At 44.3% G+C, this 27,127-nt stretch overlaps 1 protein-coding gene across 7 annotated transcripts in view; it reads right to left on the bottom strand.

Annotated features, from left to right (window-relative positions):
* The window catches only part of Otud7a (OTU deubiquitinase 7A), a 314,162-nt gene that overhangs the window by 45,159 nt on the left and 241,876 nt on the right, over window positions 1-27,127 (bottom strand). For 6 of the 7 annotated variants that reach the window (XM_036188083.1, XM_036188116.1, XM_036188073.1 and 3 more), the window contains one exon: window positions 25,793-26,014. In XM_036188083.1, coding sequence (XP_036043976.1) covers window positions 25,793-26,014 — 222 coding nt within the window. The remainder of the gene's footprint in view (window positions 1-25,792; window positions 26,015-27,127) is intronic. The other variant, XM_036188125.1, reaches the window with a different exon arrangement.

The raw sequence follows: 27,127 nt of genomic DNA, 5'->3' as shown, positions 1-27,127 counted from the left end.
TGTTGATAGCCAAATCTTGCAGGACACAGATTTCTGGGGCTGAAAGTCCAGGACCAGGCAGATGCATCTGAGGGCTTCACTGCTGGATGACATTATGTTAGGAACACATGTGGGAGGAACAGAGCAGTCATACTGAGACAGGAAGCCAGAAGGATCCAGGGGTCAGGCTCATCCATTTATGATGATTTGTTATCATGGGAAATAGCCAGGGTCCCATAGTAACTACATTAATTCCTTCTGCAAGCAGTACCTCAAATGACCAGACCTTCTGTTAGACCCAAGACTTAGAGTTACACCTGCCATCTAGCAACCCTAGGCACCAAGCTTTTAATATATGAACTCTTAGAGATGCACTGAAACCATAGCACCACATGGTCCAGCAATTCACACTGGTATTTAGGGGTGAATAGGATTTGCACAGAATATCCCCAGCAGCTGGACTTCTCTACAGACCATTTTCTGACAAGTCTGGGATTGCATCTTGGATAATCTGCATGAGCTGTGCCCTCTGTCTTCACATGGGGATCTGGGTCGAGATATCCCCATTCACTCTTTCTCGGGAAGCTCCTAGGCAGCATCACCCAAATGAGGGGGCAAAAGGAAAGCTGTGAGATGGAGTGAGCTACACAGGAGGGAGGCAGACCAGGATGGTGACCACTCCATCTGGATAGAGTGCATCTGCACTTCACTGCTGTTCAAAAGAATACCTCAGGACCATCTGACAATGGCATGCACATGCCATGTATGTGACACATTCATAAGCTGCTTCTTGGATATTAAAATTGTTCAAGTTTATGAACCAAGTTGATACATGTTCATGTATCTAAACATATACTTTTACATGTTTATGTATGTTTGTATGTGTGTATATGACTTTGAATTATGTTTATATATCCTTTCTTACATTACGTAAAACTACCAATATTATATATAACTTTGTATGTTATATTGTGTTAATTATATTACATTTTACTTAAGGGATAATTAATGTACAGTACTTAGTCACCCCTTTTGACACTTTGTGAACTTCACTTGAATAATAACACTTACTATAGATATTCCAAGAAGTTGTTAAAAAACACTTCAGTTGACTTTAAGGGAATAAGCCATGTGTGGTGGCTCATGTCTGTAATTCCAGCACTGGAGACACAAGGACTACTTTGAGTTTGAGGCTAGCCGGGGCTACATGATGAGTTCCAGGCCAGTCTGGGCTACAGCGTGAGACTCTGCCTCAAAACAAAACAAAACAAAACAAAACAGAACAAAACAGAACAAAACAAAACAGAACAAAACAGAACAACTACCCTCCCCCAAACCCAGAAAACCCAAAGACAGCAACAAAAAGAGGGAAGCCCTGGCAGGTACTGACCAACCGCAGGGACTTGCTCATTGGTCTTTATTTTACTTCCTACTAGTGAAATAAAACTGACTTTAACAGAAGGTGTTAATGCTTTCAAAACAAAAACCGTGAAATACAAGGGGAAAGATTCCAACTCAGTTGTAAATGAAGGTTCTCAACAGTGTGCTCAGTTTAGAGCCAGCATGTTACCCAAGTTTAATATAATGAGCTTGTCAGTGTTTCGTTCAAACTGGTCTCTGATCTGCTCCCCAGAGCTGCCTGACTAACACTCAGTAATTCTGTTTTCACAAATTATGCCCTTAACTGTAAATGAAATAACTATTACATGTACTAAAATGCACACTACAAAATGAAATGGATGTGAAGATGCTAATGCTTATGCTAACAATGGGCACATCCTTCCCACCTGCAAATCATCTTATTGAAGCTGAATGAGAAATGTAATTAGGAGTCTTAATTAACAGTATCCACGGATGGCCTGTTGGAGACATAAGGGGGAATAAGATTCAATCACTTAGTAACTTTTTGTTTCTAGGCTGTGTAATAGCAATCTGTCTCACTTGACTTGTAAACGTCTCTTTATAAAGTTCCAGGCTGGGAGATATTAAAGCTATGTTACTGCAAATTAAAAGTAAGTGGTAAGATTTGTTTTAACAAAGGCATAATAAGTGACACATTTAATCTGAAGGTAGGCACCCCAGTCCACATCCTCACAGCATCTGAGGTACAACGGCTGGCTCCCAGCAACAGTCCGTGAGCAGTGGTGGGGGAGGGGAAAGGGCGTGTGCTGGTTAGTTTTTGTCAGCTTACACACATTCTAGTCACCTGGAAAAGGGCACCTCAACTTGGGGGGGTTGCCTTCATCAGACTGGCCTGGGGGCATGTCTGTTGGGGGGCATTTTCTTGATTAATGATTGATGTAGGAGAACCCAGCCCACTGTGTGTAGTGCCACCCCTGGACAGGTGGTTCTGGGGTATATAAGAAAACGGGTTGAGCAAGCCAAGGGGAACAAGCTAGTGAGCAGCATTCATCTGTAGTTCCTGCCTCTTCTGCTTGAGTTCCTGCCCTGAGTGTGATGGACTGGGAACAGAAGTATAAGCCAAATAAACTCCTTCCTCTCCAAGTTGTTTTTGGTTATGGTGTTTATCTCAGGAACAGAAAGCTAACTAGGACAGGTAGTATGCCAACAAGGCAAGTGGTCTGCAGATATGAGGAAGAGCCTCCAGTGTGTCCAAAACCATAGCTTTCTCCTCCCATTTGTTTAATAAAGCAGAGAGTGGGAAGAACACCTGTTGGCTGGGTTAGTGTGTCTCTCTAACCTCTCTGGAAACTGGGACCCATAGAGAGTAAGAGTATATAAACTTGTACATGCTAAAGGAGACACTGCTCATCCCAGCAAGATCAGATCAGGACCAATGAAGGTCACATCTACTTGGAAGCACTTGCTCTGCTTGAGAACTTGAGTTTGAATCCCCAGCATCCATGAAAAAGTCAGACATAGCTGTGCACTCCTATAATGCCAGCATTGAGGGACAGAGAGGCAGACCCTGGGATCATGCTGGCTAGTCACAATGCCAAATGTCAGGTTCAGTGAGAGACCTCCTATCAAGCCAGTAAGGTGGACAGTGCCTGAAGACACCTGATCTGACTTTTACAAGTTCATACATGGGCCCAGCAACCCATATACTCATCTACATTTACCATACATAAACCAAACACACACACACACACACACACACACACACACACACACACACACACACACACACCCCAAACAAAAGCTACACATTCTTTCATAAGGACCAGAAGCTTGGAGAGTTCTTGGTTGAGATGGCAGCTTGGAAACTGCCTCAGTTGGATGCTCTGAAGGAAAAAAGCTGAGATAACAAATTCTATTCCAAAGAGGGAAAGATTGGAAGAGCATTCGACTGAAAGGTGCAGAAAAACTGAAGATGCAGAGAAGAGGAGAAACTTGCACATGGCTCCTGCTCCCGCCACTTCCTGGGAGGGATGGGGGGCAGAAGCAGAAGCTTTCTAAGGTTAGCAGGAGTCCTGGAGAAAGTCAGGCAGCTCTACCCCTCAGAACAAGCCCATAGTTCCTGGAACTCTTCAACCCAGGCAGGAGTTGTGGCTTGAATGTGAAAAGTTGCCCAGAAGCTGCGTTTTGAATATCTGGTCCCCAGCTAGTGACATTTCTGAGAGGCTGTAGAAACTTTATGACATGTGACCCAGATGGTGGAAAGAGTTCTCTGGGGGCAGCAGCAGTTCTGATTGTGGCCTGAGATGCCCAAGAGCTCTGCTTCCTGATCTGCAAAGGTATGAGACGACTCCACCCCATGTTCCCGCTGCCATGAATATCCACCAAGACGTCACTACCATGATGGCAGAAACTATGGACCCAAAGGAGGCTTTCCTCTCAGATCACTAGCACAGAGACTGCTGCGTGTTGTGTCTGCAGTCAAGGGGAGGTCTATTTTGTCACCCTCCAGGTCTTGGAGGGCTGTGGCCTTTTTGAGAGGAAAACTATTATTGAAGGCTAAGCTTCCCTGGGGGTGGGGGCAGATAAGAAGGAACAATCACAAGCCACTGAGTCTGGGATCCACCTGCCACAGCCCCAGGTGACTGACAAGTGTAGAAGCAGTTCTGGAGAGACACAGGGCTGGTCAGAGGCACACTGAGTTCAGGTGGCAGGAGGTTTGGCTCAAACAGTGAAAGGTATGGGGGTGGGTGGCCTTACTCTCTGCTAATAGCTGAGTCTGTCACATGAGGATAATGATGAATCTGATAGCCTTGACTTGGCGGTCAGCCAGGAGCCCTTCCTGGAATCTCGGCGAACTCTGAAGCTCCAGAGGAAATGCTTGACTTCTGCAGGCTTCTTACATGGTGTTTAGTGCTGAGCAGGGTTTCAAAGCGAGGAGACTAGTGCTCTAGATGGTTCTGATCCCACTGCTGGGCTAGCTTCCTCCACTCCCTTAGCCTTAGGACACATGCTGGCTTGGACATTTGCCATCCCAAGGTATTGTGGGAAGGCAGCAAGCTTAGCTCACAGGCTGCAGAGCTAACTGTGTCCAGCAGAGGTTCTGGGTATATAAAGGAAAAGAAACCCCTGAACGAGAAACTGTTGTGGCACACACGTGACACTGGACTGCTCCACACCAGGCCCTCGCTCAGCTGGCCAGAGAGGCAAGAGTCAACCTTAGTTGATGTCCCTGACTACCCAGAAAGCGCCAACATTGGAGGACCCACAGAACTGTACCAATACTTGATCCCCACCCTACCTCCTGTGCTTCACCTTTTTATTTTAGTATCGTTAATTAGTATTTTAACTTTATTTTTTGTTATCTAATTGAACCGACTCATTTTCCTTCATTGTGCACTTAGATATTTTTATCTTTGGTTTTTTCTTTTGTCTTTCCTGACATTTTTCTTTCTTTTCTTTTCTTTAACAGTCTTCTCCCTTCTGACCTCTTTCCACGCTCCTTTTCTTTACTTCATTCATTTAATAAGTTTTTATTTTCACTCTAATTAATTTGAACTTCATAGTACAGTCCACATAATTTTAGCCATTTTTCTTTGTTTGCTTATTAATGGTTTAAATTAGTTTTAAGTACATTTCTATGGCATCTTTGGATCAAGGTTGTTGACGTTATCATGGTTTGTTTTCTTCTCTCTGGATGATATTGGGGATTGGATCCTTGAGAGTAGGGTGCACAATAAGATCCCTAAGTAAAATGAAGGGGCAACCAGAGCAACAGCTTTACAAACTGCAATACAGGGACACAGGATACCCGAGAAAGTGAGCAGACATGAGAACCCTGAAAGATTGTAAATCCTCAGTCACTGCCTCTAAAGATACTAACAGGGTTAAAATGCCAGAGAAATAACCCAAAGCCTGTTTGTAAAAATCATCAACACCTGAAACAGGAACAAACAGGCATCTGAATGAAGCAGACAATCAATTCAGGATGTGAATAAGAAGTATAGACAAAAGAATGTTGCCAACATGGTTGAGAAATTCAAACATTTTTGAAAACCCAGCCAATCAAAACTACTTTGAGATTTCATCTTACACTATGCAGAATGGCTCAGGTCAATAAAACAAGTGACAGCTCATGCTGGCGAGGCTGTGGAGTCAGGGGAACACTCATCCATTGCTGGTGGGAGAACAGCCACTGTGGAAATCAGTGTAAAAATTCCTCAGGAAGATGGGACTTATCTACCTCAGGATCCGGCCGTACCATTCTTAGACAGATATCCAAAGGATGCTTCAGCCTGCTACAGTTTGACACTTGCTCAACCATGTTCATTGCTGCTCTATTTATTTTTTATTTTTTTAAATTTCTTATTTGGTTTTTTCGAGACAGGGTTTCTCTGTGTAGCTTTGTGCCTGTCCTGGAACTCGCTTTGTAGACCAGGCTGGCCTCCAACTCACAGAGATCCGCCTGCCTCTGCCTCCCAAGTGCTGGGATTAAAGGCATGTGCCACCACTGCTCAGTGCTGCTCTATTTAAAACAGCCAGAAATTGGAAACAGCCCAGATGTCTGTCAATGAAGGAAAGAATGGACAAAGAAAATGTGGTGCATTTACACAATGGTATATTACTTAGCTGTTAAAAAATGAAATCATAAAATCCACAGGTAAATGGATGGTATTAGAAAAAAATAATCCTGAGTGAAGTAACCCAGAAAGACAAATATGTTATGTATTTGCTTGTATGTGGATATTAGCTGTTAAGTCTTCAATAAGCAAAAGCTACAATTTATATAGCTACAGAGGTTAAGTATAGAATAAGGAACTAGTGCAGGAGGGATGGATCTCCCTAGGAAGGGGAGATAGAATAGACAGTGATGGATGTGGTGGGGGGGAAACGGATGCTCAGAGGGGAAAGAGGGTGGAGGGGCGAGGGCGGGAGTACAGAGAGGGACGGCTAAAACTACGGCTATTTGAGGAGTCACATGGAAACCTAAGACAGTAGAAGCTTCTTAAATGCGTGCATGTATGAAGGCGATCTAAATGAAATTGCTAAATAATGGGGGAGATTAGGCCCCAACTGGACAACTCTTGTTACCAAATAAAGCTTCCAGTACAGGGGATGGATTATATCTAATTGAGTTGATGGCCAAAGAGGCCCCATGGGAAACCCTAAACAACCCAGGTAATTGGCCAGTCTATTGATTGTTCTCTACAAGCTGATGGTAAGGTCCCACTGCTGAAGACAACACCCACACAACTCACTGAACACAGGGAAGTGGAACTGGTGCCTACCTAGAGTCTTAACCCCCTTGGACCAGTGTTTATGGTACTGGGAGGTAACCTGAGTGCTACCAAAGGAGAAAGGTAAACCATGCTACAAACCCTGCTTTGATATACAGGGGTGATCTGGCTGCAAAAATGTGTTAGTGCAACAGCTTGTGAAAGTAACTGACCAATATCTATTGGCTTGAAGACCCATTCCATGAGATGGAACCCATCCCCAACACTGCTCAGGTGGCCAGGAACCAGAGACCAGATAAACAATAGATCTAGGAGAAAACTAGATACTACGACCCGACATTGTGTAGAGACTGAGAGATCTTGGAAAACCCAGTCCTAAATAGGAGGCCTTTAACAAATCCTTCCACTCAGGGCTCAGGGAAGAGGAGGCAGTAACACTGAGTCAGAGGGGATGGAGCACACCAAGGAAACAAGGCCTTCTAGACTCAGCAGCACAGACTAGAGCTGAATGGAGAAATGGACACAAGCTCTCATCCAAAATCTGGAAATTATCTCCAACTGATAACCACATGAAAGTGAAAGATACGTTCCCTCCAACAGAGTCTCACTGGGAATACAAGTCTCTTTAGGGCAGACTCCGTGCCTAGCAGTAGATGACCAACACAAAATGAATTCAATGACATCTTTGGATGCTCTTTGTCAGGGTCCCACCTCCCCTTCCCCCATCCTTTGTGTATATATTATGGCTTCCCATTTTGTGTTTCTATGGGATTCCTTTGTGTACAAACATGTATGACTCTGCATCTATATGTGTTTTCTTCTTTGTTTTTTTTTGCTTGTTTGTTTTGACCTGTTCCAGTTTGTTTGTTTTAATCATCATCATCATCATCATCATCATCATCATCATCATTATTTTTAGATGCCTGCTTGTTTTCTAAAGAGAAGCTGAAAGGTTATGGATTCAGATGGGGAGGATCTCAGAGGAGTTGAGGGACAGGAACCATAATCAGAATATAATGTATGAACAGCAGCAGCTCCAAGCCATAACTTGCGGCTAGGGTGGACAGGACTCATCCAAGCATGCTTGGGGTTGGGCACCATTATGGTGAGTGAGTACAGGGAGGGGAGGTGGGGGGTGGGAGAGAGAGAGAGAGAGAGAGAGAGAGAGAGAGAGAGAGAGAGAGAGAGATTGATTGATTGATATTCATGGGCTGTGGAGAGAGGCAGATCTAAAGAAGTGAGGATAGTGAGGAACAGGCTGACATGAATGGCCTGTTTGCTACCCAAGTCCAAGGTGATTTATGGGCCAGGGCTGCTGCCAAGGGCCATGTCCATGGCCCTACTGCAGCCAGGGTCTGTGTTGATGTCTGTAGTTCCTGATACTTGAAGGCCATGCCAATGCCTAGGGTCTGGACCATCACCCGGGACCATGTTGGTATCTGAGGGCCATGCTATTGTGGGAACCATGCCAATCTGGGTGGCCTAAACTACCACCTGGGGCCATAGTTACATATGAGCCCAGGATGCTTCCTATGACCATGTCTTGGTCCATGGTCCTACCACATCTTTATTGATGTCTGTGGCCCATGTTGCCACCAAATGCTACATGGATGCCAGGGGGTGGGGGGTCTAGGTCCCAACCTGTGGCCATGTGTGTGCCTGAGGGCCCATGCCACCACCAGGGTCATGCTGATCTGAGTAGGCTGCACTGTCACCTGGGGCAATGGTGTTATTTGAGCCAGGGCTGCTGCTGACGGCCATGTCTGAGTCTATGGTACTGCTGCAGCTAAGGTCTGTGTTGATGTCCATGGCCCATGTTACCAGAGGGGTCATAGGAATCATGCATGTTGAAATTCAAAGGCCGTGCTGGGCTGGCCCTGCCCCTCATTGGCCCTGGGATAGCTGGTCCTGCCCATTGCTGAATACTGCAGCAGGAGAATTGTCTCCACCTCTTCCATTCAGGAAAGATGGCCCCACCATGGGTGTGCATCCCATCTGTTCAGTACACTAGCGCTGACCCTAAGGGTATGACGGTAGGAGAGCTAAACCACCCTCATCTGCCATGTGATGGCATGAATGAGGGGAAGATGCCATGCCCCCCTTGCTACCTGCAACAGGCAGGCGAGCGAGAGAGCTGGCCCTAGGGCCACCAGAGCAGAAGAACTAGCCTTGCCTCACTAGCTGCAGCCCATGAGAGAGGGGCCTCTGAACTCTGACAGGGCAGCACACTAGCTCTAACCCTGTTGTTGGGGGCTCAGATGAGGCATCCCTGAAGGCATGAGAGCAGGACAGCTGCCCCTGTCCTCCCTTGTATGCCCCCAAAGCAATCTGGGGAGAGAGGACCCTGCACCTTACCTGGACAAGACAGTGGAGTTGGTCCTGGTGGTGTAAGTGTGGGGGAGCCAGACCCGAGAACCTGAGAGCAGGAGAACTGGCCCCATTCCTTACTGTAGGCTGTGTTGGGTGGGTGGGCAGAGGCAGTGCTGGAGAGCTTGCCCCAGGGTGATGATGGGGGAGAGCTGGCAGGCTGACTAACACAACTACCACCCAGGTCCAGAACCAGTTGGCCCACCCCATGTCCACCCCATCTAGGAACTGTTGGAACATGGGAAAGGGATGAACCTACTGACCCCAAACTGCAGGATTTCCATGACACAGGACAACAGGATGTCTACGAGGAGCCCCAGTGAGAGCCCATTATTGGTGATGCAGCAGAGGCCAGAGGCCTTACCCAGACCAATGACCCATGGCAATGAACACTTGCAAGTAAAGATGAATTGACTAAAGGGTAAACTGTGTAACTTACCAGGCCACACTACAGCTTCCACAATGAGATTTCCCCCCTTTTTTGTTTTTGTTTTTGTTTTGTTTTTCTTTGAAATTTTCTTTTGTTTTGGGGCGAGGTTGTGGGGAGGAGATGGTGGGATCTGAATGTATAATGTGAAATCCGCAAAGAATCAATAAAAGTTAAAAAAGAAATATATCGTATGAAAAAAAAACCCCTATTTTCAGTAAAAGAAAAATAGGAAAAGAGAAACCAGGCAAAAGAAATAAGCTTAAAATGAAAAAAAAAAAACCCTCAAGTAATAAATAAAATGATGAATAAACTGGGAAAAGCTATCAGAAGATAACAGTGATATCTGAATGTCTCTAGTTTCAAGGGCAAAGTGAAATAGGCCATTTCACAAAGCAGGTGGGACACTCCAGGGTCCTGTCAGGAAAGACTGGCTGGTTAGAGAGGCTCTCCACCCTCAGGGAGAGGGTGCACCAAGAGCACAGGGTGAGAACAGTGGCTAATGACAGACAGGTGCGGAAAATCTGCACTGTGCTTTCAGTGGGGACAGGAAACAGAGCAGGCACCCAGGCAAATGCCGTGCACCAGCATCAGTAGCAGGAGGGGATGCTGGGCAAACTCTCCTCTCAGCACTCAGCAGTAGACTGGAGCAGCTGTAGAACCCTGTCTTAAGGAGACCCCTGCTGCATCAGTGGTCCAAGATCTGCTGCAAATCGGCACTCCTGGGAAACACGGAGACAGAACTCTGAAACCTGTCCAGATAACACCGCTAGACTGTGGGGAAGAAACTTCCTGTCAGAGCTGCACAGAATTTCAACAAGGAGGAACCCAGGTGAACCACACTGGTTCCAAGCAGAGTGTTGGACATTGGGAAGAACTATACAGGGGCCTGGTCTACATTCATAACTTGATTCCTGCAGTTTTTTCTAGAGGTGAGACCAGGATGGGTGACTCTATCTGTAATGTATCTTCCACCAAAAGAACCAGCATCTGTAATTCTGTATTCTGAAGGAAAGGCTCAGAGGCAGAAAAACATTCCAATAAGACACCAAGGGCTGACCTGGGATGTGATGCAACCCAACATCACACAGGGGTGTAACAGGCTTCTGGAAACTAGGGAAGGGAATCTTTGGTTTTCCTCTGTTTTTCTTTCAACTCATCCACAGTAACTGATATATTCATAACACAGTACTACCAGTGCCCCTTACTTCCTAAAATGATTGGTATATAAGAGATGATTTTTTTTACCTGATTTGATATATTACTATATATTCATAATGATTGTGTTTATAGACAGCATTCTGTTCTCAGAGGACTGGGGGACTGATTATGTTGCCCTAAATATCAGTCTAGCAAAGGGAAACAACACTTCAAGTATATTATAGTCTGGTTCCTCTTGAACATTGGAAATACTTACACAGAATTAATTTAAATAAAAATTCAACTAATGGCCTAACTCTAGATGCATAAGTCTCAATGCAAAAAGCTAACAGACAAACAACTAAAAAACCCATATTTGAAACAAGAAAAATCAAGGTAGCAATGACTTCTCCAAAAATTACCAATCTGACAGTAATGACCTGCAATAAATTTGACAAAATACCAAGTATTTCAAAAGAAAGATTATAGGTAAGCTCCAAGAAACCAACGGGGACCTAAGTAGACTTCTGAATGAATTCCAAGGGAACATAAAGAGTTGAATGAAATGAGGGAGTCAAAGTGTGATACAAAGACAATGCAATGAAGTGATTACTGAAGAAAAAGCAAACGAAAACACTGGAAATGAAAATTCAATAAAACAAACAAAAATCTCAGTAGAAAGCCTCAGAAATACAATGAATATTGAGTCTTGAAGAGAAGAAAGAGGAATTGGAATACTCAGTCAATGCCAAAAATAAATCTTTATAGGATACTTTGAAAAGACCAAATGTACAAATTATAGGCATTGAAGGAGAAGAATGTTTTTGCTAAAGTCTTAGAAAACATTTTCAAAAAAATAATAGTAGAAGATATACTAGAGTTATTTAGAATATCAAAGTGGACATAGCCAGAAAAGACCAGAAAGTATATTGACATTTGCAAGAAAGCAACTCACATACAAAGGCAGGCCCCATATAGTGAATGCAAATTTCTTTAGAGAAACTAAAATATTCAAGAGGGCTTAGATGTATTCTAGGTTATGAAAGACAACAGCTACCCACATAGACTCCTATACCCAACAAAACTATATTTCATAATTGAAGGAGAAATAAATTTCCATGATGAAAAAAGACTAAAAAATTTAAGACACTTAAAAGCTAGCTCTACAAAAGACATTGGAAAGAATCATTTAGACTGGAAAGAAAGATAAACACATGCATGAGACTAAAAGAAAAAAAAATCATGATGGAATAGTCACTAAGTGAATTAAGGAGAGGAAAACATCAAACTCTATAAAAATCATCAAATGACAGGAACTGATCCACTCCTTTCAATGAAAGCAGTTTATAGCTACATTGACAGAGCCAGAGGGATGTTAGCTAAATAACTTAATAATGCACCTTAGGGCCTTGGAAATAGTAACAAGCAATCCAAAATCAACAAATGAAGATTAAGACTGAAATTAATGAAACTTAAGTGAGCAAAATAAAACAAAGAATCAACAAAACCAAGAGTTGATTTGAGATGTAATGGCACACTCATTTGATCCTAGCACTTGAGAGACCAAGGTTGGTGGATCTCTGTGAGTTGGAGGCCAGCCTAGTCTACATAAGTGAGTATGTAGGACACACAGGGCTACATACAGAGACCCTGTCTCAAAACAAACAAACAAACAAACAGACAAACAGGCAAACAGACAAACACAAAACCCAAAATAACCCAAAAGCCAAAAACAAACTAACAAACAAAAACCCCTCAATAAAAAACAACAAACAACTACCCCCAAAGCAGAGGGTAAGTATAAAGTAAGAGATAGAGGAAACAGATCTCATTAGGAAAGAGAAATAGAATAGATAGATATAGAAGGGGGTGTCTGGAATGGGAACATCAAATGGGGAGGGGTGAGGGTGATGGGGTTGGGAGAGGAGATATGGGGAGAGATAGCTAAAATTAAAGGACATTTGAGGGGTAATATGGAAGCCTAATACAGTAGAAACTTTTTTAAAAAAGATTCATTTATTATGTATACAGAAGAGGGTGCCAGATCACATTACAGATGGTTGTGAGCCACCATGTGGTTGCTGGAAACTGAACTCAGGACCTCTGGAAGAGCAGTCAGTGCTCTTAACCTCTGAGCCATCTCTCCAGCCCTACAGTAGAAACTTTTAAAAATAGATACACATATGAAGGTGATCTAGATGAAACTGCCAAATAATGGGGGAGATAGAATCAGTCCCAACTTGCCATCTCTTATCACCAAACAAAGTTTCCAGTGTGGGGACTGGGTTATATCTAATTTAGTTGTTGGCAAAGGGAATCCCCAAAATAATCTAGGCTGTTGCCAAGACTATAGGTTGCTTTCCCAAAACTGATAGCAAGGCTTGTTGCTGAAGACACAACTCATTGAACATGGAGATGTACAGCTGGTGCCTACATAGAGCCTTCACCTCCATGTTCTACTGTCTATGACACCTAACTGTGCTCTGCATGCTACCAAAACGAGGAACGTGAACACCAAACCAGCCACAAACCCTTTCTCTAAATTGTGTACTACTTGCAATTCTGACACAGCTTGTGGCTGTAACCAACTGATAACTGACTTGACTCAAGGCCCCCTCCATGAGATAGAACCCATACCTGACACTGCGTGAATGACTAAGAACCTAAGACTAGATAGCTCGGGGCCTAGGATAAAACCAAATAATACTAGTCTAAAAAAAGAAAAAAATGTAGGGATACAATGACTCCTAATGATATCCTGCTATACTCATAGATATACTCATGGCCTTGCCCAGCCATCATCAGAGAAGCTTCCTCCTGTAGCAGATGAGAACAAATACAGAGACCCACATACGTTTTATAGGGAGTGAGAGGCCTTGGAACACTCAGCCCTAAATGGTTTGTCTCCACCAAATCACTTCCCCAGGTTGCTCAGGGAACCTGGTGGAAGAGGAGGCAGGAAGTGTGTAAGAGCCAGAGGGGATGGAGGACACTGAGAGAACAAGGCCCTCTGAATCAACATAAGCAAAGCTCATATGAACTCACAGGCACGGAAGCAGCAAGCACAGAGCGTACACAGGTCTGCACCAGGTGCTCTGCATGTATATTACAGCTCTCAGCTGAATATGTGCACGGGATGAGTCAGCCTTTGATTCTTGTGCCTGCTCTTGTTCTCTTTTCCTTCTGTTGGCTTGTCTTGTCCAACTTCAATGTGATAGTTTTTGTTTTATTTTATTATATTTTATTTAGTTATGTTTAAAACCATGAATGAATGACTGAAAATTTAGCCACTAGGGAAAAAGTTAACAACATTACTGCCATTTATACCTGCTTGGAGAGGGAAAAATCAGTTTTCTCCAATGGAGTGACACTGGGTATAACAATCCCTCCAGGACAGGCCTCATGTTCAGGAGTAGCTGACCAATATATAATGAACTCCACATTTTCTTTTTGTGTGTGTGTGCAAGCTTTTATTTTGTTGAAGTTTGGTGTTTTTTTTTGGGGGGGGGTTTGATATTTCAGCTCATTTTCTTGTTTTTTTTTTTAGGGGGTTTGTTGCTATATTGAGTTTTTGTTTGTTCTTTGAGAAAAAAAACTTTAAGTTGGATGCATAGGGAGGGGAAGAGAATCTAGAAAGATTTGGGGGAGGGGAAGAATATGATCAAAAACATGTTTAAAGTTAAAAACTGTTTTAACTAAAAAAAAAAAAAGAGTTGGTTCTTTGAAAGATAAACAAGATAGACAAAAACCTTAATCAAATCAACCAAAGGCAAGAGAGAAAACCCAATTAATAAAATTAGAAATGAAAAGGAAGACATTGAAGCAAATATTGATATTCAGGAGAGCAGGATATCTTAAAATGTGTAATCCACTAAACTGAAAAACTGATATGAAAGGGATGACTTTCTAGATGCATGTGACCTACCAAAATCAAAGAAGGGACCCACAGCTTTAACCGCTCTGTACTAAGCACTGAGGTAGAAGCGATGATTTTAAACACCCCCAACCACTTCTCTGTCTCCCAGCTGCTGCTGATTGCTTCCACTCTTCATCTGGGGGACCTTGAAAAATTCTCCCGGTCACATTGGCATGTCAACTGGTATTGTCATTATGTAAATCTTACTTATGCGGCCATTTTGTTGATATTTCACTGGTGCAGCCTCCCCGTCACAGGTAGAAGATGCTATGTAGCATCAGGCATCCTGGTCCTCTGTCTCTTATAATCTTTCCTCCTGTCTTTGATTTTTCCAGAGCCATAGGTGTAAGGGTTAGACTGTGGATGTATCAATAGGAGCTGGGCACACCACCATCACTTGTTCTCTGCATTTTATGGATCTTTGTAGTCGTCTCTATATGTCGCAAAAAGAAGCTTCTTTGATGAGCGGTGAGAGCTTCACTTGTTGGTGTGAGGTACAATCCCAAGTGGCCAGCCCTGGAGGGCTCTAGCTGGCCCAGGCTTGGCAAACACGGCGCTGGCAGGCCTTGCCCTTCCCGCGTTCCTCTCCCTTGTAGGCCATAGATTACATCCCTAAATCTAGCCACCAAGGTCTATTCCCTTATTTAAATAATTTCTTATGTCAGATTCATTCCTGAGGCTGACTACCCAGGTCCAGCTATCAAAGTATTGGAGTTTAGCAACCAGAAGCCCGCTTCGGTTCACTTAATTAACATGCCCACTCAGAATATGCCACCCATTCTAGCATAGCCCATTCTAACATAGACCTTCCCTTCTTTCCTCTCAAAAATTATGCCTGAAAGGTCATTTGCTGCTGTTTTCTGCCTGAGTCAGAAATTATCCACATTTTAAAGAAATTCTTCTCTCATATATTACTTCCCGGCCACAGTTTCCCCTCCTGCCTCCACCCCTATCCTCTACCTCCCCACTCCTCTAGATCCATATTGCTCCTCCCTTCAGAAAAGAGCAGGCCTCCAGGGTCACACCCAAACACGGCATAGCAAGCTACAGTAAGACTGGGCACATCACATCAAGGCTGGAAAAGGCAACCCAGCAGGAGGAAGATGGTCAGAGACAACCCCCACTCCCTCTGATAGGAACCCCACAAGAACACCACGCTATTCAGCTGTAACATGTATAGAGGGCCTACGCTACAGTCCACAGACCCGAAGAGGCTAAGTAACAAGGAAGGCTCGAGATGGGGGACACAAAGATCTCCCTGGGAATGGGAAATAGAACAGACTTCAGAGGTGGACTTGGGGCTGGTGTGGCTGGGAACAGGAGAGATCAGGTGGGGCAGGGAGGAGAGAGAAAATACAGGAATTGGGGGCATTTTGGGGCTGAGCTAGAAGCCTAGTGCAATGGAAACTCCCTGGAATTATGAGAGTGACCCTAGCAAAGACTCCTGGTGAGGGGCGCATAGGGCCTGAACCAGACATCTCCTGTAACCAGGCAAGGCCTCAAGTGGAGAGTTAGGGACACCAACCCAGCCACACAACCTTTGACCTACAGTTTGTCCTGTCTGCAGAGTGTTCTGGGATCAGAGCCTATCAGAATTGTCATAAAAAAGACCAGAGAGAGACTTCTTCCAGCAAATGATGGGGGCAGATGCAGAGTCCCACAGCCAAACATTAGGCAGAGCTTGGGGGAGTAGAGGAGAGGGACAAGGATCAGAGGTACCAGAAGGGTCAGGGACACCAAGAGAACACTGCCAGCAGAATCAACTGACCAGGACTCATGAGAGCATGCGAGATCTGGGATCCTGTAGGGGAAATCACCCACTTTTACTTTTCTTCCCTGCTTAATAAAGGATCTCTCTGTGAAAATAGGTGTTTGGGTGTGGTTTGTGTCTAGTCAGGGATCTGGGAAGGAGTCTCGACTGTGTGTGGGTCCTTTTAAGACCTTAACACATATACATATGAGCAACACTCAGTAGGTTTTTTTTCTTTTGTGTGTGTGTGTGTGTGTGTGTGTGTATTTAACAATCATTTAAAAAGAAGAGTTGGTGGGCTGACCAACCAACCTGCAACTACCCAGGCACAGGGTTATGAGCTGGCCCACCCCCAACATCCACTACATCCATGATCTACTGGAGCATGTGAAGGGACCAGTTCTGCAGACTTAAAGCTGCAGGATTTGCACAACAAAGGGCAACAGCAGGCCAACCAAGAGGAGTTTCAGTGAGGGCCCAGCATCGGTGGTGTAGCAGAGACCAGAGGCCTCAAACCAGACCCATGACTCTGCAATGAACCCCTGCAAGTAAAGATATATGGACAAAAGAGTTTACTGTGTGACTGTGTCGCATTACAGCTTCCATCACGATGAGACTGATCTTTCCTTTTCATTTTTTTCCTTTCTTCTTTTTCTTTTCTCTTAAATTTTATTTTACTTTTTGGGGGGAGGTTGCAAGGTCAGAAGGCGGGTATGGAGGGACAGGGAGATGAATGGGATGGAGATGCATGATGTGAAAGTCACAAAGAATAATAAATAAATAGGAATAATAATATTAATAATAACAATATTCCAATAAATAAAAAGGAAGTTAAAAAAATAAAAAGAGAATGTGAATTTGAGAGGGAGTGGGGGACAGGAAGAATTGGAAGGTGGAGAGTGAGAGATGGGGATGACACAAATGTATTACTCACATATGAAATTCTCAAAAAATAGAAAATGTAAATACAAAAATCTCCCAACTAAAAAACATCTTGGCTCAGAAGAACGCATTGTTGAATTCCATCAGATCCTTAAAGAACTAACACGTGTTTCTCAAACTATTCCATACAAAAGTAAGAAACATAGCCAACACCTTTTATGTTTTGATTTTTAAAATGTCTTATGAATTCTTTGAGAATTTCATATAATGTATTTTGCTCATATTCACCTACTCCCCCAACTCTTCCAAAACCCATCCCTACTTCATTACATACCCAACTTTGTGTACCCATTAAAAACAACTACAACACAAACAAATCCATGGAAGCCAATCTGTGCTGCCCATATACTCTTGGGTGTGTGGCCATGCACTGCAGCATGGTCAACCAAACTCTTAATGAACACAGTGTTACCTGACACCAAAAGGACATGAAGAAACAACAAAATCAGAAAGAAAATTATAGACAAAACTCTTGATGAACCAGATGCAGAATTTCTCAATAAAGAACCTGCAAACTGAATTCAAGAACATATAAAAAAGATCAGGTGCCATGCCTTTAATCCCAGCACTCAGGATGTAGAGCCAGGCGGATCTCTGTGAGTTCGAGGCCATCTTGGTCTACAGAGTAAGATCCAGGACAGTCACCAAAACTACACAGAGAAACCCTGTCTCGAAAAAACAAACAAACAAACAAAACAAAACAAAAAAAAAAAGAAAAAAAAGAAGATCATGTACTGTGGTCAAGTTGGTGTCATTCTGGAGATACAAGGTTCACCTTGCACACATGTATAAATGTAGTATATCACAACAGAAATCACATGATCACTCCAATAGATGCAGAAAAACCTTTTGATAAAATTCAATATTTCTCAATGACAAAAGCCTTGAAAAGACAAGGAGCACGCGTGCACACACACACACACACACACACACACACACACACACCCCAGCATATTCTACTGTGTCTATCACCCTCCCACCCCCCACCTCAGCTTTGCTTGTCAAGAGAGCCCACAATAGGGGCCAGTTTCCTCAGAGGGCACAGTGGAAGTTGGAAGCTTGCAGGCACTGGGAAGAGAACAGAAAGCACGTATATGCCCTGTTTGCAGCCATCACATACTGCACTATACCAACTCGGGGAGAATGGTTAAAAGAGGAAAAGGAGGAAACTGGGAAAATTGCTTTGATCCCAATATATCCAACGCGATTTAATACCTCACTGTGATTTTTAGCTCAGCAAAATAGTTATCTACAAATAAGAACATGTCATATGTGGCAGGCCGACCTCTAAGTAGCCCTAAGATCTCCGCTCCAGGTGCACTTGGTAAAACCCTCTCCTATTGAGGGTAGATAGGGCCTCCTGCTAGTCTACATGATTAGGTTACAATCTATGGCCAAATGAAGAGACTTTGGGGAAGTCAGTTCTTGATTCTGGGTTGATCAAAGTGTTGTCTTGGGTTATCTTGACCTAACTGGGTGAATTCCTTACAGAGGCTTTAATGGTCAGATAAAGCAGAAGTGAGAGGAATTTGGAGCAAGACAGTAAAGGGTGTAACATACAAAGGAGAGGGAGATGTGTGTGTGGGTGTCTCTGGCTGGCCTTGCACAGTAAGCAGGGAGTATGCATATCTGTGTCTATGTGTCTGTCTAGCTGTCTGTCTATCTAGTTTGAAAAGGGCTAGATGGCAAGGACCAGCACAGGACAGTCAGTCTTCCGGGTGGCCTTTGAGAAAACCAATTCTCATTTCTAATTCCCAATAACTCTAGGATGTTCTAGAAGGCAGCATCCTGAGATAAGGAAGGTGTGGTGAGAACATCTCTGGCTGTGTTGTTCTATAACAAATACACTTTAGCACTTTAGTAAATCCACAGAAGTCAAGCAGATTTCTAGAGTCCCTGAGCTCTTGAGACCATGTGAGACAGTATCTGCCATGGTCCCTGCCATGAATCCTGGGCTTCTGCTGTCCCTCACTGTATGTATATCTGCAAGTGTTGCTTCATGAGATGCCTTGTCTCTGTTGTGTCACCAATGCTGGCAGGGGATTAGTGCACAGGGCACTTATTACAAACCTAGGCCTCTCAGGCAGTCTCTAGGAGTTCAGTGTTAGAACCCAGACTAGACCTGCCCATCTGCATCTGTGTGTCTCTTCCTTCATAGCTGACTCTGTACATACCAGGCCTCCAGACTCCAAGCTATCAGGGGTTACTGGTGAAATAGCCTGCATGATGGATGTACATTAAATAAATGGGCCCCTTCCCCCCATCCTCCTACATCCTCAAGGTCATGCGTTCCTTTCTTGGAACATGAGAACTTCTTTCACTCCCTTCTGTTTAGAAATCAGAGACAAACTGACTACAGGCATGCACTACAGACTACTCATCAACCATGGGGCATAGAACCTTTCCATTCTTCTGAAACTGAAGAGAAGGGTTCCCCACACTGCCCTGTAGACCTAACCTCTCTTCAGAGCCTCCAACATGGTGTCTTTCTGTAGCATAAACAACTCTCCTACCAAAGGCCTATCTGCCATGGTGGTCCCCAAGAACCCCAGACTTAAGGCCTTTCATCCAGTTTCCCCAGACAACAGCATGTACAGAAGTCACCCAATAAAAGGGCAGAGTTGTGTTCACAAGCTTAACTATCTTTTCTAGACAGAGCTGCAGACTTCTGACCCACAGAAACTATGAGATGATAAGCTTATCTTTTCAGACTGCTAAACATGGGAGTAATTTGTTTTTATGTATTAATTTTATGTATTAATAGAAATCAATACAGTGTTCTTTTGCAGAAGGACATTCAAATAGGAATTCTGCCCATTCACGTTCCATTCCTATCCTAGGAATGTTGAAGGGATTTATAGGATGCTTGCCTGTGTCCTTGAAGTTAAGGGGAGCTATGCATGGAGAAACACCAGAACTCATAAGGGCAAAAGACATCTCCTGCTTGCTGTGCAAAGAATACTGTGGCCTTTGATACTGCTAAAGACACATCTAGGAGAGGGCTGAGAGGTGGCATAGCCAGCCAGAGCAGCTGGCTGACCATGCCTTGACTAGTGGACTGACCTAAGCTGACTTCCAGCAATCAAACTCTTACTCAGTTGGTCCAATGGTTGGGGCTGTAAATTAGGTGCATCTTAATGGGAAGATGAGCCAGTTATGGTAAATACAAGAACTTTTCAGCTTCCAGGGGACTGAAAATGGCCCACTGTGAGTCTAGCATCTGGCTGAAACCCCGGGAATGGAAATCTTCACATAAGGAGTGGAATTAGAGAGGTTCCCACAAGGTCCATGATTTAGTGTTCTCATTCATGTCCCCTCACATAACTTCCTCACTTGAGAAAAGGGAAAGGGGCCCAAGAGCTGGCACTGGGGCTAATTTCAGCCCCTGAACCCTGGAAAGACGACAGTGCCAAGTGAATACTGTCAAAAGTTGGTGAGGTCATGTACTGTGGAGCTGCCAGTCATTTGTTCTGAGCAACATACCTCAGATTCCTATATGGTAACATGACCAATTAACCTGAGACTTGTAATGGGTGATTACCACACAGTTTAAAGGAAGGTGCCGCTTTGCTTATCACCCACCAAGGCACTTCATAGAAGAAAATGAAACGAGACAATCCTTTATGCCAAAGCCAGGGGAATTCTTGTCATGAGTCCCTGTGATACCACTGGAGCACACTGTAGCCCAGGGCCTCTTATAACCCCCTCTCTGGACATCTCTGTTCCTTCAATGTACTTCTGCGACCACAATGCTTTGCTCCACGTCTGCCTTTCTTAGGTCCCTAGGATTTCTATGCAGGATAATGACCTTGTGTTCCTTCTTCTGTTAGTCTTGGATATCAATAGTACCATCTGGCACACAATAGGTTCTCAATAAATGTTTACTAAATGAACAGTTATAATGCTTGAGAGAACCTTTACGGAAAATAGCTAACCATGGAATCATCTTCTCTATGTTTCTTGACTATGAATGCCATGTGAACAGCTGCTTCAAGTTCCTGCTAACATGACATCTCTACCAGAAAAAAAATCCTTTCCTTCTTGGGTTACTTTTATCATGATATGTATTTTTTCACAGCAATGGATAAGTAACTAAGCAAAAAGACTGGTACTGAGAACTGAGATCATTGATTTGGTAAACCTGACCATATGGTGGTTCTTAGGTCTATGGACCTTGTTGATGAGTGGAATATGGAAGGGTTTGGAATTGTAGGCCAAGCCCTTGAACACTAAAAGCAGAGCTTAATGGGCCATTCTGGCAGGAGCTTGGAAGAATTCTGAAAGAAATGGTCAGTAGAGGCTGGCTCATGAGGTTTCAGAGACAACACAAAAGAACTCTACCTAGAACTGGGCTAGAGGTCATTAATGAGCTATTTTGACCAAGAACCTGGCTTCATTCTGCCCTTGAATTTAAAGATCACAGATTAATTTGTTTGGCAGAGGAAATTTCAAGACAGGACTGCCTTGGGGTTGTGTTGCAGTGACTTTTTATTACACATATCTAGCCACAGTGAAAACGATGAAATAGTCCGGCATAAAGACACAGACACGTGTAGTCTTTTGAGAAGGAAAAGAGCTTGAAGAAATTAAACTTTGTTGCCAAGGCATGTGCTGCAAAGGAGGCTGAACTTGTTAAAGAGAAACCTGGTGCTTTGTAGTGGGACAACAGGCCAGGCGCCCTGAGAGCAAGACCTCCTCCATGAAAGGCTTGTGAAAGTATACACTTATTTGAAAGAAGAGAGCCAAAACTGAAACAGAGATTGAAACCCTGAAGGGGTTCCTGGCCCTCAAAAACTGCTGCCTAGACAAGTGTTCCCCAGAGTCAGAGCCCACAAGCTGATACAGCTGTGGTCCAAGCTGGCCAACTTGGCAGCATTGTCCTCAGAGCACTGGTTTTGCAGGCATGAAAGATGAAAGACTGAGGGACTATGCGGCCTAGATCCAGTTTCCGAGTGAAGGTGAGGCAAGACCATGTGTAGAAGACTTGGAGTCCTCACAAGTAGGTCCTGAAAGGCCATTGTACAAAGCTATGGAGGTGAGTCTGAGAACAGTGGAGAGCCCAGGGTGCTAGAGACTCCAGGACCATGGACCATCTTCTGATGAAAGACTCAGGCATGGAGCACAGGCAGCCTAAGAGAAAGGCTATGTATGTTACCAAAAGTGGAGCGGCAAGGGTGGTCCTATCTATACACGCCTTTGGAATTCTGACGAGGCCATCATGAGTCCCATAGCTGTGGGATTTGGTGTTTTTCTTGTGGTGTTTCGGTCTTGCTTTGGTCTGACATTCCTTTCTACATCCCCATTCCTCTCTTCATCCCACTGAAATAGGACTATTTACCTTGTGCATTTACCCTGTGGAAGTAGGTGAGTTACTTTTGATTTTATAGGAGTGCACAGCTAAGAGACTGCCTTAAGTCTCAGGTGAGTCAGGGTTCTCAACTTTAAAACCGTGCTGAAAATCCTAGAGACTGAGAATTTTTAAAGTTGGACTGAGTGTATTTGTATTATCTGCTGTTATAAAATGGTCATGGGATTATGGAGACAAGGTGTGTAAGGCAATGGCTTAAAGGTGTTAGCTTTGGGTGTTGAGTTGATAAAGGGTGGGTTGGGATGCTTAGGGTTGACTGCCAACTCAACAGGACCAGAAATCACCCATAAGAGCAGCACCGAGGAGTATTTGAGAGAAATTACTCAGATTAGGTTAGCCTCTGGGGACTAATTGACTTTGTTAATTGAGGAGGTAAGATGTCTGTAAAAGTGGCCTTGGGTCCTGGACTGCATAAAAGGAAAGCTAGCTGAACAGGAGCAGCATCATCTCCAATTCCTGAGTGTGGATGCGATTTGATCTGCTGCCTGGAGGTTCTGCCACGATGATGTCCCCACTGTGATAGGCTATACCTTAGAAACACTTAGATAAACCACTTTCCCGTTAAGTTGCCTCTGTCAGGGAAAAGTAACTAAGACAAGGGTCCCGTGACCATGGACTGAAATATTCCACAGGGTCAGTTCATATAGATGGCTAACTCGATTAAGCTGATTAAACCAGGTTTGTCATCATGGTAAAACAGAGCTCACTTACACAGGATGTAAGAGCAATGGAAGTTCAGAGAATACAGTTGAATGCACTGGCCAGTTCCCAGTGCGTTGGCACACTGGGCACCATGGGCACTCCCTCTTTGGCACACCTACTCCCCTGTTAGTTTGAGCTGCTGCTGGCCACTGGCTTCCTGTTTACTAGCTTGTGGATACTCCATCTCCTTGGCTGGATTCTTCTTCCATTCCTGGGCTCTCAGTGGCAGAGTACCCCAGCTGGAGACCGGGGCTCTTCTGCTCTTGCATCAAAATCATACAGAATCCTCATGCTACAGAGAACTTTGGCAAGGGCTCCATAGGAGGACCCCCTGAGATTATCCAGTCCCACACATGTCACCATACACCGTAAACTCCCACATTGATTCTCTTAGCCTAGACCTCTTCCGAACCCCACAGTCACATATTTGGCTGACCAGCAACTTTACAGGAATCTCAGGCTTTGCCTGATAGCACAGACTCTTAACTATCCTATTCCCAGCATGGCATCTCACATATCCACAAATTGAGGCAACCTTGGAGCATACTTGGTTCTGCTATCATACTTACATATTCATAGTTTCCCTCATTAAGGCCTGGAAGTCACATTAAAAACACACATTTGTTTGTTTTGTTTTATATTCTCTGTTACTATCTACTTACTTATTAGGCTGGCAGCTTCTGCAGGTGGTGTCAGCTACCACCAGTTCCCTGGATTGCTTGTTTGCGTCTCGGTCAATGGTGCCAAGACAAGGAAGAGCGGTCTGCTGAGCTAGTTAGGTACTTCTGAGGGCTGTGTAGCAGCCAAGGTAACAATTTGTTCTTAGTTACAACACTACCTCCAGTACAGTGACATGGCCCTGTTTTCTAAAGCTAAGCACACCCACTGGGGAAGCCCCACAAGTCTTGACCACAAAGCTTCCCAGAACAAGCAAGGCCTCACCAGCCTCCATCCATTCCTTCATCTACATGTGTCTTGAACTCCTCACTAGAGTGTGTGGATGAGAATGACCCCTGAATTATTCTGACAAACCTTGATATGAAACCACTCCATCTGGGTGTGAGCAGGCCAAAATGCACGAGATATCAACCCTATGTATGATTTGTCTTTGCCTCAAAGACCCAGATGCTACTTTTGTGCCCATGGCTCTGCACCCAGAGGGCGAGCTGAACAGAGGTGTCAACAATCAATCACCCAGTCTTTCTGCTAATGTGGTGCCCTGGGCAATCTGCATGGTGAAGGAAGAATGTGGTTAGAGTCGATTTCTCCAACATGTTCTCTCTTCAAAGTCATGATCTCTCCACTCAATTGCTCATCCTTCCTTTCTTTGCAAGGCACAAAGGTAGCAATGGCCTTGCTGAGCTATTTACAGGCATGACATTATCCATCGGTGTCCTTCACCTCTGCACATTGCTTGGCAAATATTTCCATTATGGAATCCTACCATCTCATTAGACTTCTTTCATGCCAGCATCTTGATTATCCATGTCCACCCTCCAGATCCTCCTCTTATCCTTTACTGAAACACAGATGTATGGCCATGCTTATTGTGTCTTGGCCAAGAGTAGAGTTCCACTTCCTAACAGCATGTTGCTGACTGAAGCTCTCAGCAGAATGCTTTCTCTGCTGTCTGCTAAGATGTCAGATCTATGAGGCTTCCATCCCATCTCTGTTGGAACAGGTTACCTAGACGTCCCTCCAACAGCAGGCCTCTGGAAGTGGAGGTTCTATATGGGAAGGGCTGGCTGAATGCCAAGTCAGAATCAGAAGGCCTTCTGTTCCACTTCTAACGGGGGCAGCGGGAACCACTGCTGGCAACATGCCCTTAGTGCATGCTGGTAGTGAAGTCCCCTGGGAGGTGCTTGCGAAGAACATACTCTTTCCCAGAGATAGCTGAGACGCCCTTTGATTTCAATTTTGCAGTTATTTAAAATGCAAGGGATGATGCTGAAAAGGTATTGCCCTGTCTCAGGAAGAACCTACACCTGTCCAGACATCTGCTTTGAGTCAATTGCTGTATTGATTGAAAGGTCAAAGAGGACACATTTGGCTTCCTCCCTGGCATTGTAGGGTCATTTGGCAATGGTAGGACACAAGGAGGCTCAAGTCACTTCTGTGTTTCCTCCTCTGGGAGGCAAGAGAGACTGGGAGAGGTGTGAAGAGTGACACCTGTCTGCTTTCTCAGAGTTCCTCATGGCCACCAACATTGTCAGCTTTGCAGAGGGAAGGCTGAAGTTCTGGGTACAGGATTTGCCCATGTGCATAGGAAGCGGCTGGGCTTCCTGCTTCTCTCCTAACTCAATCATACTGCCTACCCCCCTTCAGTTCCCATGGGGATGAGGGATGGGGGAGATCAAGGGCAAACAGCACGGTGCTTATATCTAGGGAAAGTCTGGGATTCAGGAAGAAAGAAAATGACCTGGGAGGCACCAGCACATGCTCACTGGCCCCCCACACAGCCAGTGCGTGGTGACTGAGGACAACACTCTCTAGAGCAGGGTTGGTAGAAATGGAGAATTCTGATGGCAAATCCCGAGAACCCTGGTCTTCCTCCTGCTCACGGAGGAAAGAGGCGGAACAGGAGCTGTGGGCAGTAGACACTCACCTGCCTGCTCCAGAGCTACCATGGTGGCCTGCTCGATCAGGTCCCGTTCGATGAAGCTCCTGAAGTCCTCGCTGTACACGCTCAGGTCCGGCAGCTGGAAGGTGTAGATGGGCATCTCCAGTGGGAACTGCTCATTGTTACATTCATTTGCCACGTGGGATCGGGCCAGGGAGACAATGGCTGAGCTGGCGTGGGAAATTCCCCGGGAAAGGCGCTTCTCTGCTGATGAGAAGGGAGGAAACCACGTCACTGTCAATGTGGTTCTGAGAGGGAATGCAGCCTGCTTGAACACTCACAGCACACCTAACACACATGCAAACACACATTAGTACATGCAGATGTAACAAATACATACCCATACACTACGAATGTACAACACATATACCCCCCACATACACACATGTAATACACTTATGTAAGCATTATAAACACACACATATATACAAACATACCCATACAGATAGATGCAAATGTATGTATATATTGTACAGTGCAAACACACACCTACATGTAAATACACACACTGCACACATTTGCGCACACCACATACAGACCTATCAATATGAATGTCTATACATACATACACATGACACTTCTATTATTTTTTAAAATTTAAATTAGATTTATTAATTTTATTTTATGTGTGTTTTCTCTGAATGTACGTATATGTACTATGTGTATGTCTGGCCACTGATGAAGCCAGAAGAGTGCATCGGATCCCCTGAAGCTGGAGTATGGATGGTTGTGAACCACCATGTGTGCTGGGCATCAAACATGGATCCTCTACAAGAGCAACAAGTGCTCTTAACTGCTGAGCATCTCTACAAGCCCAACTTGACATTTTTAGACAACACATTTATTTCCATACACAGGCACACACCATATAGTTTACATATACGCACACATATAAATGCATACATACACAGGTGTAAAAATGTACTAGATGCTACAAATATGGACACATATATCCCCAAACATATACTCATGCACATGTACTATAAACTATGTATATGTTATATACATATGAACATGGATGTATATGCATACACTAAATACACTATATAATATTTACACAGCAAGTATGTAACATGAACACACAGGACACACTACACACACAGGTACAGCTATGTGCCCACTATACTGTACACATAGAGGAACACGTATGTGTGCCACACTCATGCACACACACTCATATCCTTCCCACATAAGCTTTTCTATCTTCCAAGACTCTTCCACCTTGCAGGCTTGCCTGCTGCTGGAGTAAACCTGGTGTATGGCCCTGCTTCCGCTGAGCCACAGAGCCACGGAACCATGGAACCACAGGGAGTGCAGGGC

Source organism: Onychomys torridus, chromosome 1 (assembly GCF_903995425.1).
Source record: "Onychomys torridus chromosome 1, mOncTor1.1, whole genome shotgun sequence".
Classification (NCBI taxonomy): domain Eukaryota; kingdom Metazoa; phylum Chordata; class Mammalia; order Rodentia; family Cricetidae; genus Onychomys; species Onychomys torridus.
The sequence above is the reverse complement of the archived record's forward strand: the minus strand, read 5'-3'. Positions and strand labels throughout refer to the sequence as shown.